General features: G+C 40.5%; 1 protein-coding gene across 1 annotated transcript in view; it reads left to right on the top strand.

Annotated features, from left to right (window-relative positions):
* The window catches only part of DDHD1 (DDHD domain containing 1), a 69,782-nt gene that overhangs the window by 32,103 nt on the left and 25,169 nt on the right, over positions 1-12,510 (top strand). Inside the window, exons 4-5 of the mRNA XM_010579864.1 lie at positions 1,540-1,668; positions 3,489-3,636. Of these exons, the coding sequence (XP_010578166.1) occupies positions 1,540-1,668; positions 3,489-3,636 (277 nt within the window). The remainder of the gene's footprint in view (positions 1-1,539; positions 1,669-3,488; positions 3,637-12,510) is intronic.

Raw genomic sequence — 12,510 nt, 5'->3', positions numbered from 1 at the left:
AAGTTTTGCTGGGAATTTCCTTTTCTTCTCCAGTTCTAAATTGAGATTTCTGGACAAGGACTCATCTCTGTGCCTGGGATATTTATGAAAACATGTTCATTGAGTTCTCACTAGATTGCTTCTTGCTCTGGCCAATTGTTACCCTAAGCTGACATGTCTGCTCTTCAAAGTTCCTTTCCTGTTCGTGATTTTGTCAGTGTAAAAGAGCAATATAGTTCTAGTAATTTTTTGTGAATTAGTTGTTTACTATAACAGAAGGGGTAATCCTTTTGGGTAATCCTGTTGTTTCTTACAGACCTCATTCAGTTTGTTATCGGACTATGTCAGGTCTATCTGCCTTGGCAAAGAAATGAAAAATACTACAGGAGAAAAGTCATGACAGCTAGCCTAACATGGCAGGTTTGTGCTGTAGCAGAGTTAAAATATGAAATTGTGATGGCTCAGGCTTTCTCAGAATGTTTTTAGAAGAGTATAAAAAATTCATTTGAGTGGCTTAAATTAGGGGATAGGTTAGGGCTCTGCTTGTTATGGAAAAAACAAAAAAAAAACACCAAAACCAAAACAACCCCTCTGGGTGTTTTCCATGACTTTGGACTTTTTAGCAAGACCAATGAGAGTTAAGGAACGCTTATTTTGTGACAGGGCTATTGCCGTTGTCAGCTCTCCAAATGTTGCGTATCCCACATTAGATGGGACCTAAGCAACAGATTTCCAAACTTAGGTGAAATCTGAATTACTAGTAATACAGCTGTGTAACTGCTTTGCTCATGCAAGCTCCAAGCCTTAGATGAGAGATTCTGATTTGCATTGTAACATGCCTGCTCTGCTTAATCCGGACAATCAGGCAGCGTGTCATGAGGTTGGTCCCAGAGCTCAGTCAGTTCCAAATCTGGAAAACACAATAACTGCACAAAAAACGCTAGAGCTCTTAGTGGCTTTTGAAAGAGCTAGACTCTGTTCTGTGCCAGAAATTACTCATTCAGAGACTTTCTCATTGAACTGCGTTTCCAGCTCCTAGATATTTCTGAAAGGAAAGAAATGCAATGGAGCCTTCTAGTAATGGAGACTTGAAAGCCTCTGTGTTACTGCAGAGTACAGTCAAAACCAGGGATCTCGCTGTACAGACACAGGAGAGAGATGATAGAAGTGAAATTGCTCTTTTTCTAGAGATGAGGGTGCACGGGGCAGCCACCTAGTTATCACACCAACCTGCAATATTTCAGGATGCATTGCCCTGCCCCCCCTGGTTTTTGTTTTCAGCTAAGGAAATATTTTGGAAACCTACCATCCCAAAATGAGGGTGGGAGGAGAATGATGTGAAATGTCCTCAGAGTTGGTCTCCAAACTGCTGCTTGTCCTGGTCAGATTAATCCTAAACGTAAAAACTTTTCAAGGTAAGAAGTAATATGGATTTAGGTATAATGGAGCTCTAGATTTTAACCTGTATGTAAATGACCCTTCTCTCTCTCTCTCTCTGTTTGAAGAGGCTTTTTTTTCCTCTTACCCATGTAAATTAAATGTTGTTCCTTTTTGCTGCAGCTATTCATAGTCTAAAGTTGAGTCGCAACCATGTGGACTGGCACAGTGTGGATGAAGTGTATCTTTACAGTGATGCAACAACATCTAAAATTGCAAGAACTGTTACACAAAAGTTGGGGTTTTCCAAAGGTAATATTTCTCTGAGTTTGTAAAGAATATTGTAAATACCAGTATTTTAAGTTTGTTACTCTAACGCTAGAGGGAGATTTCAAGTTTGAAGTTTTAATATGTGACTAGCCCACTTTGGCCATTGCAGTTTTTACAGAAGAGTATATTAGGGTCCTTAGGTTGTGTACGTAATTGTAACTAGATGTGAATAGGCTGTGACTTATTTTTGTTACATATTTTATTATTATTTTGGATGCAGCAGTTAGCATTACATAATAAGTATATGAAAATATTACAATGGCAGAGTCTAGCAGCTACAATATAAGAATTACAGTTCCCTTTGAAACCTTAACTTTACCACTGTGTACTTGCATACTGTGATGCATTCCTTAAATACATGATCATACCTTCCCCTCTCACCACCTCTTGCCTTTTTTTTCCATTCATTAAACAGATGTATGAACTGAGAGGAGGGGTGAAGCATTTAGACAGAAATTGTTTCCAGTAGGAATCTGGGCTCATGTAAGCTCAAACCTACCAGTTTTAAAGCCAGCGAGGCTGAGATGGTTGAAAGAGAGGATGGTCTCTCTCAAGCAAAAGGCAGATTATTGCCAACCTAGAAAACTGGAACTTGTCCTCTCTGTTGTGGTGCTCCTATGCACTGCTGGACACCTCCAAAAACAAGAACATACACATCTGTTTTGTTCCTTGGTCTCTGAAGAGACAAGATCAGGTAATAGGTTTGGCTTTAATCTCCATGCCTCTGTTCTGTAATTAATGCCCTTTTACCCCACAGGGCTCTTGGGTGGATACGTAACTAATCTTTGCCAAAAACTAATATAATTCAATGCTTCAGTTCCAGAAGAAATTAAGTATTCTTTATCCAGAACATGATTTGGATAGTGTGTAATAAATAATAAGTAAGATCTCTCCTAAACAATTTGGGGAGAGAAATATCAAATAGAAGCCCACTTGGTAAACAAAACCTGTCCTGTGTAAAAACTGCCCTTAGCGTTTTTGTAGCGTTTTCCTCCTCTTTAAAAACAAAACAAGTTGTTTGCTTCCGTTTTTGTGGCGGGGAAAGATGCTGCCATCCTCTTACGTGGCCATCTGAAGGGGTTGCTGGACTCGTGCGCAGGTAGCACTCGTGCAAGGCTGTGGTCCTCTATATGGTCTGTCACTAGAGGGGGATGGAGACACGCTGTGCCACTGGGCTTCTCAAGCCATCAGTGGGGCACTGGGAGGACATCCATATTTGCCCTGGGTAATTGATTTTTTGATTTGGCCACTGAGCTGGTGAACGGGTGGGGAAATTTGAGGTTGGATCAGCTTGAAATAAAACGGTTTTCCCCGTCAAAATGAAAAACTGTAAAGCTTTTCAATCAGCTCTCTTAATTGGGTCAGAGAAGGAATGACAACGCTTATCAGTTTTGTGGCCAGATCATTTCCATGATCCTCCCATGCTGTGGAAGTAAGGTGGAGATAGAAAGAAGTTTAATGATTGAGACACACAGAAGGGTGTTGTGTTGTAAAAGTGGATGGACAATTATACAACTGTTTTCTAAAAAGTTGTTTTTCAAAACATTTCTGAAATTAGTTATCTTCACGGTGGAAATGGCCGGGTAATACATTGACTGATACAATTAATGTCACCTACTTTCTCAGCTCTCTCAGGAGTTTAAAATTGCACATATTTAAAAATACATGCTATTCCTTTGTGTATAATCTTATTTTCAAAATACTTTAATGTATTGGTCTGAGAAAAGCCAAGCTTCTGTCAACATATAAGACCACTGCACTTCATAGAATGTAACTGATCTAGGATAATGTTTTTTCTACAGCTTCAAGTAGTGGGACAAGGCTACATAGAGGCTATGTAGAAGAAGCTACGTTAGAAGACAAGCCACCACAAACTAGTCACATTGTATTTGTTGTGCATGGTATTGGGCAGAAAATGGACCAAGGAAGGATCATCAAAAATACAGCTATGTGAGTGCTTTGTAATATTTGCAGTACCAACTCTAGCCTGAATATAAGGCTGATATTATAAATGACAGCAGACCCTTTGGTTTAAGCTGTATCTTTTCCTGTTTCCTTCTCCTCCTCCTCTTCCCCTGAGTCATTAGTCTTTATATTGTGGATACACTACTTTCTATGTTAATTTGGATGTATGGACTTAGTGAGAGCAGCTGCAAGCCAGAAGGGCAAAGATACATTCTATTTTCATGACCAACGCTTGCAACTTTTAGAGGACTGGCCCATGAATTTCTAGCACCTGTGGTCAGTGACTTTGCTGAGTGCGGAGAGATTTTTCGTTTGGTCAAAATCAAGAGAATCTCCATTGTTCCTGCTGGTTGTCAGAATAGTGGGCAAGTGAAGTGCATACTGGTAAGAGAGGGGAAACGGGGAGCTAGTAGGAATGTTGGCATTCCTAACAGGATAGAGTTACTTCATGCCGTTGGAAGTTATTGCTGTGAGACTGCTCGTGGAGTTCGGTGCATAGATGCCAGTTGGAAAGTAAAACGTGATTGAAAGCTTACCGGATCTTTTCATTGAATGTCTTTTGTGAAAACTAGGTTGCAAATGACTTTTGATTTGATGTCTGAACTAACTCAGAAGGCCAATTAGGGTGCTGGTGAATGGGAAGAGAAACTCCTGAGCTGTTGAGAATGCTGTACCTGAAAAGGTTTTTGAATGTTAGGAGAAATTGTAAAGTCGTGATGACAGCATTGTGGGGAACAAGGTGGTGTTAAGGAATGTTTCATCAGCTGAAAGAAGAGGCTGAAAAAGTGTTAATTGCAGATCTGTATTGCGCAGATGGTTTAGTATGTGTGTCCCAAATAGTTCCGCGTTCCATCAAAGTTGACAGAAATAGTGACATACCCAGTGACTCCTGTGAAAGTGTGTGTAGAGCTGGGATTGCTGATTTCGTGTGGCAAGAGCTTTGTGAACCTCCCTTTAAATCCAGAATGGTAATGTAGGTCAGTGCTTATGTGCCGTCGCTGTGGTGTGTACCATCATGTCAGCAGACTCTTGTGTTCGTTCAGCTCGCTGTTCCACTCTAGTGTCCTCTGGTGTGGTAGAGTAGACCTCTTGATTTCACTGCCAAGTCATTTGTCGTCTCAAAGCAACAACCTGCTACTCCTGACTCCCCTTGTTCTGGCACTTCTCTGCTCTTTTATTCGTGTTGTTTAAGAGCAAGCAATCAAAGCCAAAGAGAAAAAGATCCTCAGCCCTTGACAAAAAGCTGAAGTTGGTCACCAAAATAAATGTGAAACCTTAAATTTTTGTAGGATGCAATTACACTGGAAATGCAAATACCCTAAATATAAGTTGCTGTTTTAACAGTGACAAGAAATAAAACTTCCACCTTGGAATCATTAAGGTTTCCTGCTTTTTCTTTTTCCCTACCTCACTTTCCATTGAACATATGTACAGGGGTTGTATGGGTGGATTAACTTCAGCTCAGGACACAGTGCATAGGTGTTCATTCCATAAGAAGTCCTGTTTTAACTGGCACCCCATTATGTGAAATCTTTTATCTAAAAGGCAAACAAGACTTTTTGTGCTTCAGTAAATCTTGCTCATATCCTCAAGAAATATCCAACAGTATTGCATAGCCTTTTAAAATGCTAATTATTGGCATAAATTGTGTATTCTGTATAAAATCTGCAAAGGAAAGCATCATTTTAGATTGAAGTCTCTCTCTTTTTTTCTTTTTTTTTTTAAATAGCTTAAAACTTACCAGTGAGGAACACCCCATATGTTCTAGGAAGAGATTTTAGAAGAAACGTCTGCCAGGCCAGCACAATAGCAGCTCTTACAAGCCGTACTAGCACTTTCTGTTAGCACCTTCATTCGTGATATATGTGTGGGGGTTTCGTTTTGGGTTTTTTTTCATTCTTTTTGCATTAGGGACTGAGGAGTCAAATGTTGCCTTTTGAAAAATGGTAAGATGGATAAGGAGAAATATTTTTTGACCATTCACACTATAAAGTAGAAGCTACGGAGAAAAGACTTCAGTGGTTTTTGCCTTTTAAATGCACATTCTTTAGTAGGAAACCTGTAGTTGCAGCCATGCTAAATCTGTAACTTAAGCCATAGGTCTGCCCACCAGTGTCACAACTCCTTTCTTCCCTCATCAATATCTGGGTACCACCAGCAGATGTAGAAGGCACTGTCAGCCCTCAAGAGCTCATCATGGTCTTGGGCTGCGTGCAGCTTTGAAGGACTTGGATGTCACTTTTGATATAGATGTGCTGGTGTGGGAACCTTGGGGTAGGTGGGGGGTGTGTCCCTTAGAAACAGAAATTTTCTTTTGGTTTAGGCTCCAGGACATCTGGCAGGACACATTGCTCTGCAGAGTGCCACCAGTCCTGTCTGTGGGCTCTGGGACATGGATGGGGAGAGAACAGAGACAAGGCAGGTTGGGCGACGCAAACTCCCTGACACCTTGCATTTTTTTGGTATGGTGCTTGGAGGGACTCTGGGATATGCAGAAGGGAATACTTGTTCAGGTTCCTTCCCTTTCTACCATACACAAAAAAAAATCTCTTGTGCATTTTGTCTTTGCCATGTACATTTATTGTTGCTTCTTTTTGGGTTCATTCGACCCTGGGATAAAACATTTGTATTTATTTCAACCTGTGTGAGAGCAACACTTCACTTCATAGCACAAAAGCATAGCCTCACTTGAACAAGTGGTCCTAAAAGAAATAAAAAGAAAGAAAAGCGCAAAAATAAAGCTTATAACCCAGACATGGAATACTCTGTCTGTAACCCAGAGCTCATTTGATATGCTCTGTCCTCAGGTTACTACCTTGAGAAGAAATTGATGCAGCTCACGTGATGCATCTGCATCATTAGGCAGATCCTGTTGGTTACAGAGGTGAAAACAGAACTCTCCTTCCAGGGTATTAAAATTATATGCACTAATTTCATTAAGGAATGGAGTTCAGTCTAATCATTAATGTGGTTAGATGCTATAGTCACAGGGTGTCCTGTAAGTAGGTAAATAGAAAAGATGCATTTTATCGATGCTTGAATGAACAGGTCTTTGGTAGATGTGACATGATTTTGTTTCTTCACAGTGTAGTTAAACACATTTATTATCTAAATGTAGCACGGCAGCTGGTACAACAAGCTGCTCCTGTCAGTGCTGATAATAACTGCAGAATTCGTCTGGGAAGAGACTGTACCTCCTCCAGGCTGGAAGAGTGATTCAGCTGACCTAATGTGAATAGCATAATGTGCTGTGAGCTGCTTCGGTAGCATAGGGATGATTATTTAAGGAAGAAGATAGTATAGTCTGTATTTCTGTGTAATATAAACTAAGATATTATGGCATAATGTACTTAATTGGAGGGGTTTTTATTTGCCATCAGGTGCAGCATTCGGGCGTTGCTAGGTTTCTGATAAGGTACGATGTTAACTTAAAAAATCATTTGGGGATATCCTTTTATTTTACTGTACACAGTTTCATATTGTTACTTGGAATATTTTTTCAATAAAGCCTAATCTCTGATTTTGTTGAACTTGTGCTCCTAGGTTGGTGGGGGTAGGTGTGTCCTTACACATATTAAATAGTATTTAGGAATGTTACTCGACATGTTTCAAACCTCCTTTAAAAAAATCCTGTGGTTTTACCTGACTTAGGTAAAGGTCAGACCTTTAGGCTGACCCTCTAAATTTCATCACTCCTGTGCTTGAAAATCGAATGAAGTAACTGTTCTGTGTATTTCCATAATAGCTGTAATGTTGTGACACTTCTTGGCTGCTCTTACCCTAAAGCTGGTATCTGTCTGCCTCTGTCTGAATCTCCTGTTTTGATTCAAAAATTATATTTGATATTTGCCTGTGCTGCTGCTTGTAGCACAAAAATTGCTGTCTGCACAAGCAACATCATCTTGGCATTCCATAATCACCAATTAAATTTTTATTGCATGTCCCATTAGAAAGCATTTTAATTGTGGATTATCATTACAATAATTACTTCAGAATAGCTATTTTGGTAAATTTCTAGTGGTATGCAAGCCCTTACAGAGTGCAGAGCCTCTCAGAGGCCTTTCAGTGCATTAAATATGCGCTGCTGGAATCTTAAATCAAGACTTCCTGTAAAATTTTTCCTTTGATTTTTTAGCTTTTCAGATATTTGGTAGTTTTTCTATTTTCCATTTAAATGCCTGCATTGCGTTAAATGCATATTACGTGCCTGTTTTCCATTCTTCAGTGCTGAAATTAATTAGAAATTAGAATTACAGTGCTGTAATTCTGAAATTAAGTATCCAAATGGTAAAAATTGTCTTACACGTTTCAACTTGAGCTTGTCTTGCAAGCTAAATGAGAAGTTCAGCCCAAGAGGTAAAAGGTGATAGTTAGGGCATTAAATAGTTTCATAACAGCTTGTTTTGTCTACATTTATTAATTATCTAACACATGACTGCATATTGGACGGAAGCTGTAACAGCCTATTTAGGACGTAATGTATCTTTGGGTCTGTTCTTGCTCCTGTCCTCCCCCCAGCCCTCATTCCTGCCTGGTGCTGCCCTTTCCCTGCCCACACCCCACAACTGTCTGTATGGTCCCGTTGTAAAGCGGATCGCTGCAGTTGGTCCAAAAAACTGGAACCCTGTCTGGAAAATGGGAGCGAGTGGCAAGGACGCAGGGGATGACAACGGGGATGGGGGATGCCTCATCTGCTTTATGCCGAAGCCAGCGTCTCCCTGAAGGGCAGGCTTGCCCGCCGTTTGGAAAGCAGTGCTGGGGAGGGAGGCACTCGCGCTTGGAGCACGTGGATCTCCGCAGGCTTGTCTCGGGGATCCCATAGTCAACGAACTCAGCAGCTTGAGTTCCTCTGATCGCGCAGAGTCCCGTTATTCTTGAACAGGATGAAGCGTGAATCACGATCATGCTTACTTTGATTGCATGCTAGAATTTCCACCTATCTTCCGAAGCAGAATGAGTCTGCGTATGTCCTAAGAGCAGCGGTCTTAGTGTGTCTGGTCTGAGAGCAGATGAATCCCTGAAGAACAGTGACAGAAGATGACTCGTGTCTTGCAGTTGCTCTTGGAAACCCGCCTTGAGTAAGACTTGAGTTGGCGTTTCTGTGATGCAACTAAGCTTTTGAAAACACCATCCCTTTCATTTCCTCTGGCTTGAGTAGGTCTCAATTTTTATTACTCATGCCCGCTACTCTCACTTCAACTTACCAAATTTAGCTCAAGCCAGCCCTGAGTTTCCTCAATAACTCGTGGTATTATTTCCTCAAAGAGGCAGTGAGTGCTGCCATCCGTTTGAGGGGACTCAAGAGTGGCGAAAGCAGTTGGGGAGCGCTTTAGAGCGTAATTTACCAGTTATATGACCAAAATCCAGGAATGGATCCACATGGTTTTGCAGGCAGTAGCGAGAGTTTAGGGGGTTTTTTTGTGGGGACATCCCATTGCCCTATCTCTTAAATCAAGAATTCAGAGTAAGAAGTTAGCTGGTGTAATGCTTTTTAAATTAAAAACCATTCCCGTTTTCTTGGCTATGGATCATCTGATTGAAGAGAGTCTACAAAGATGACTTGGGAATAAAATGAGTAACATCTTCAAGCCTTCAGGCATTTTGCTCTATTACCAGCTATCAAGGTCATTTTATAAAATTTGTGAACTAGTTGAAGCTAACTTGTTTGTAGCTCTCCAGTTTTTAATGTAGTGTTTGTGAACGCTCCACAAGAGTAAAATTAGTAGCATAAGATTAAAAAAAACTACAGCAGTAATCGTAAATATGTTAACATCTCTCTGGAATATGCTTAAGCAAGGATGTATACCTGTGAAAATACGGTTTTATAATTTAATCAGAGAAAGGCAGCCAAGCACACTTTATTTATGGTGAGTCTCAGAGTATCTATTTTCAGGCCATTACTTCTTGCCTGGAAAATAGCAGTATGTCAAAATGCTTTCTAAGGTATGTGTTACATCTGCACCTGAGTGATTTTTTTTCTTAGAAATATCATAAATTTTCTTTGTTACCATGTGTTTCAGTGCATACATATAAGTAGTTGTTGCTCTGGGGTCAATATTTCAACATCCATTTATATTGGAAAGGAGAAGAATTCTCTGCCTGTTTAGATAAGGATTTATTACTTCAGTTGGTGTTAATTTAGCAAATGAGTAGAGGGACTTGCCATCTAATAAAATATCTCAAAATATTTATTTAAAAAAAAACAGAAGGGAAAAAAACCCCCACCTTTAGAACAGAACAGATAAGGATGTGTATAGCAGGTACATGCGCTGGGGTTTTGCATGTGAGCATAGCCACATTGCTTGGCAATTACACCACAATTTTCTTTAGAATTTATAATATCAAACTATTGATCAAAATCAGTGGGAGATGTCATATAGTGCCATTCGCTGTAAATGAGATGTGTTGCACTGGGAGTTGTTCTGCTGTTGTTTTAATGCCTCCATGATTCTTGTGATCAGGAGATAGGTGTGACGTTGCCGCTGTAAAATAATGAAAGAGAGAATAATTGCACCTCTGACAGTATTTGGCTAGTAACGGGAACAGGATTGCCTCAGAAAGTTTAGTGGAAGGCAAAAAAACTAAATGTTTCCATAACTAGATAGTTCGTAATCTGCAAAGCTTCGGTCAGTAGTTTGTAGTATTAACCAGCTTCATAAGGTTAGTGTGCAATGCAGCGTATGGTAGCAGAGGAGCACACTTGAGACACCGAGAAATGCAATTGCTGCGTACTTGATTTGACATTGGTGAAGTGGCAGTTAAAAATTTGTTGAAACAGAGCTTTTGTGCACTTCTACCAGAATGTATTTTGCCAGGCATAAGGAAGGTGCACACAGAGTTGGGTTTTGGTTTTCTAAGGTACCAGAGTGCTTTTGAACATTTCTCTGTAATCCATTCTAGCAGAAGTTCAGGACTATTCTGCCAGAGGCTGGACTGTGTCTGGATAACCTCAGCTGACATGTGGGGAATCCTCCAGATCCGAGTAAAATTAGGTTTTGCATTTCATAAAATTTTGGATAAGGACACAAAGCTGGCACAGCTTTTAGGAGGGGAGACTTGAAGCTTTTCCCAAAAGCTTTGGCAGAATTGCTAGGCTGCACTGTTTTTTCCAAACTCATATATCTAGCTTTAGAAAGGAGGCTTTTAGTTAAAGAACCCCTCTGCATCAGTTTGCCTGTGAATAGCTTTAGTAAGACCTGGACCCTTTCGAACAGGAAGAAATCCTGCAGCTGTCATATTTGAGAATGGGGATGTCAATAGCTCTAACAGCTATTTCTTCATAATGTTTACAGCTGCTACTGATGTGTAAATAGTTTGGATGTATTTTCCTGCGCTATTAGGACCAGGTTATTTACCGGTTCCTTCACTGAAAGTAAGTCTTTCTGTGTAGCATTCTGTGCTTTATTCATACAACGTTTCTGTTCCTTTACTGCTTTTAAACCTAGCAGCTTTAGATTGCTGCTTGGCTGGTTTTCTCCTAAACTTAATTGTTTCTGAATTCATCTTAGCTGGACACCATCTGACTTCATGCAGAGAAAGTTAAGCTGATTTAGCAATACCAAAGAATTGTTAGCATTTCCAAAGAGTATTCATTTCCTTGTGCTAGTAATCATCTGATTTTGTTCAGACAGGTGTGTTTCTTTTTGTTTTCTTTACTCAGGGACTCCAGGAATGTTAATGTATTTACTGAATTTTTATCTTCTTGATAATCTAGAAATTCTGTGCGACTGAAGTTGGGCTCTCCAATAAGTGTCCTGAGAGGGGTGCTGCGTGGGGTGGGAGCGGAGGGGTTGTTTTCTGCTTTGCAAGGCTAGGTCAGTTTAGGCCTTAAATCAACCCTGATTTAAGCAGATCCTCTTGCTGATTCTTTTTTTTTTTTCCCCCCTCATCATGGGAAGAACATTCTACTTTACTTAAACCTTTGTCATCTTGTTGGACTAGAGACTAGGAGATTAGGAGTGCAATCAAACCAGGCTTTAAAAACAGAGATGCTGATCTGTTGCATTTCTTGGCTGTTTGGTCAGGCCATCGGTAACTGCTTTGGAAGAAAGGCGGTAAAGGATGCTTCCTTTTCCCTTTTCCCTTTCCCTTATCAGAAAGTAGGTGTCTCTTATAAAAAAGTGTTTTGACTGCCTGCTTCAAAAACTTGGTACGTCATTGATCTGCTTCTTTGGTAGCATGATGGGCCTTTCCTTTTTCCTGCGAAAAACACGATAAAGAAGAATGCATTATCTTTGTAGAAAGTGTTTTTGCAAGGCATTGGCTTTCATACTCGTTCCTCAGTGAAGTGTGCTTCTCTTGGTGTGCAGCTGATAAGGCTGAAGTAAAAATGTAGAAGGCATTTTGCCCAAAGCCACCGTGACACCTCTGTGCAGCCCTCAAGAGCTCCTGGTGATGGCTGAAATTCATCTCTGTGTTTGTTCCACCAGACAAATCTGCTTTCAGCTCTCCTGCACAGCCAAAATCCCGCTAGCGAGCTGCGTCCAAACAGGGTGACAGCTACACTGGGAGATTAAGAACAAATTTTGTCAATACTTCTTCCTTTTTATCTCTATTGTCACCTCCAGTGGCAATCCCACGGAGATTTGGGCAGCTCCTGACTTCATCTTGCAGCTACCTGCTGTGTACTGCTGACTTTGTTTTAAAGGGGGGTGAAACTCAGGAGTTGGGCAGAGTTGTCTGTATAGGATCTCTGTATAGTGCTGATGCTGTGTCAGTGCAGAAAGTGCTCATCAAATGGAGCAGCTTAAGCGATTAGTGTCTCAGGTGTTGGTAGCGATTTAAGCTAAACTGTCTCATTTCTATTGAAGGAGAACAGAGGAGCATTAATAAATTCAAGGAAAGTGTCTCAGCTAGGGG

The sequence above is a fragment of the Haliaeetus leucocephalus genome, unplaced genomic scaffold, assembly GCF_000737465.1.
Source record: "Haliaeetus leucocephalus isolate CR32 unplaced genomic scaffold, Haliaeetus_leucocephalus-4.0 Scaffold678, whole genome shotgun sequence".
In the NCBI taxonomy this organism is placed as follows: Eukaryota; Metazoa; Chordata; class Aves; order Accipitriformes; family Accipitridae; genus Haliaeetus; species Haliaeetus leucocephalus.
Note: the sequence above shows the minus strand (reverse complement) of the source record. Positions and strands in the feature narration are given on the sequence as shown.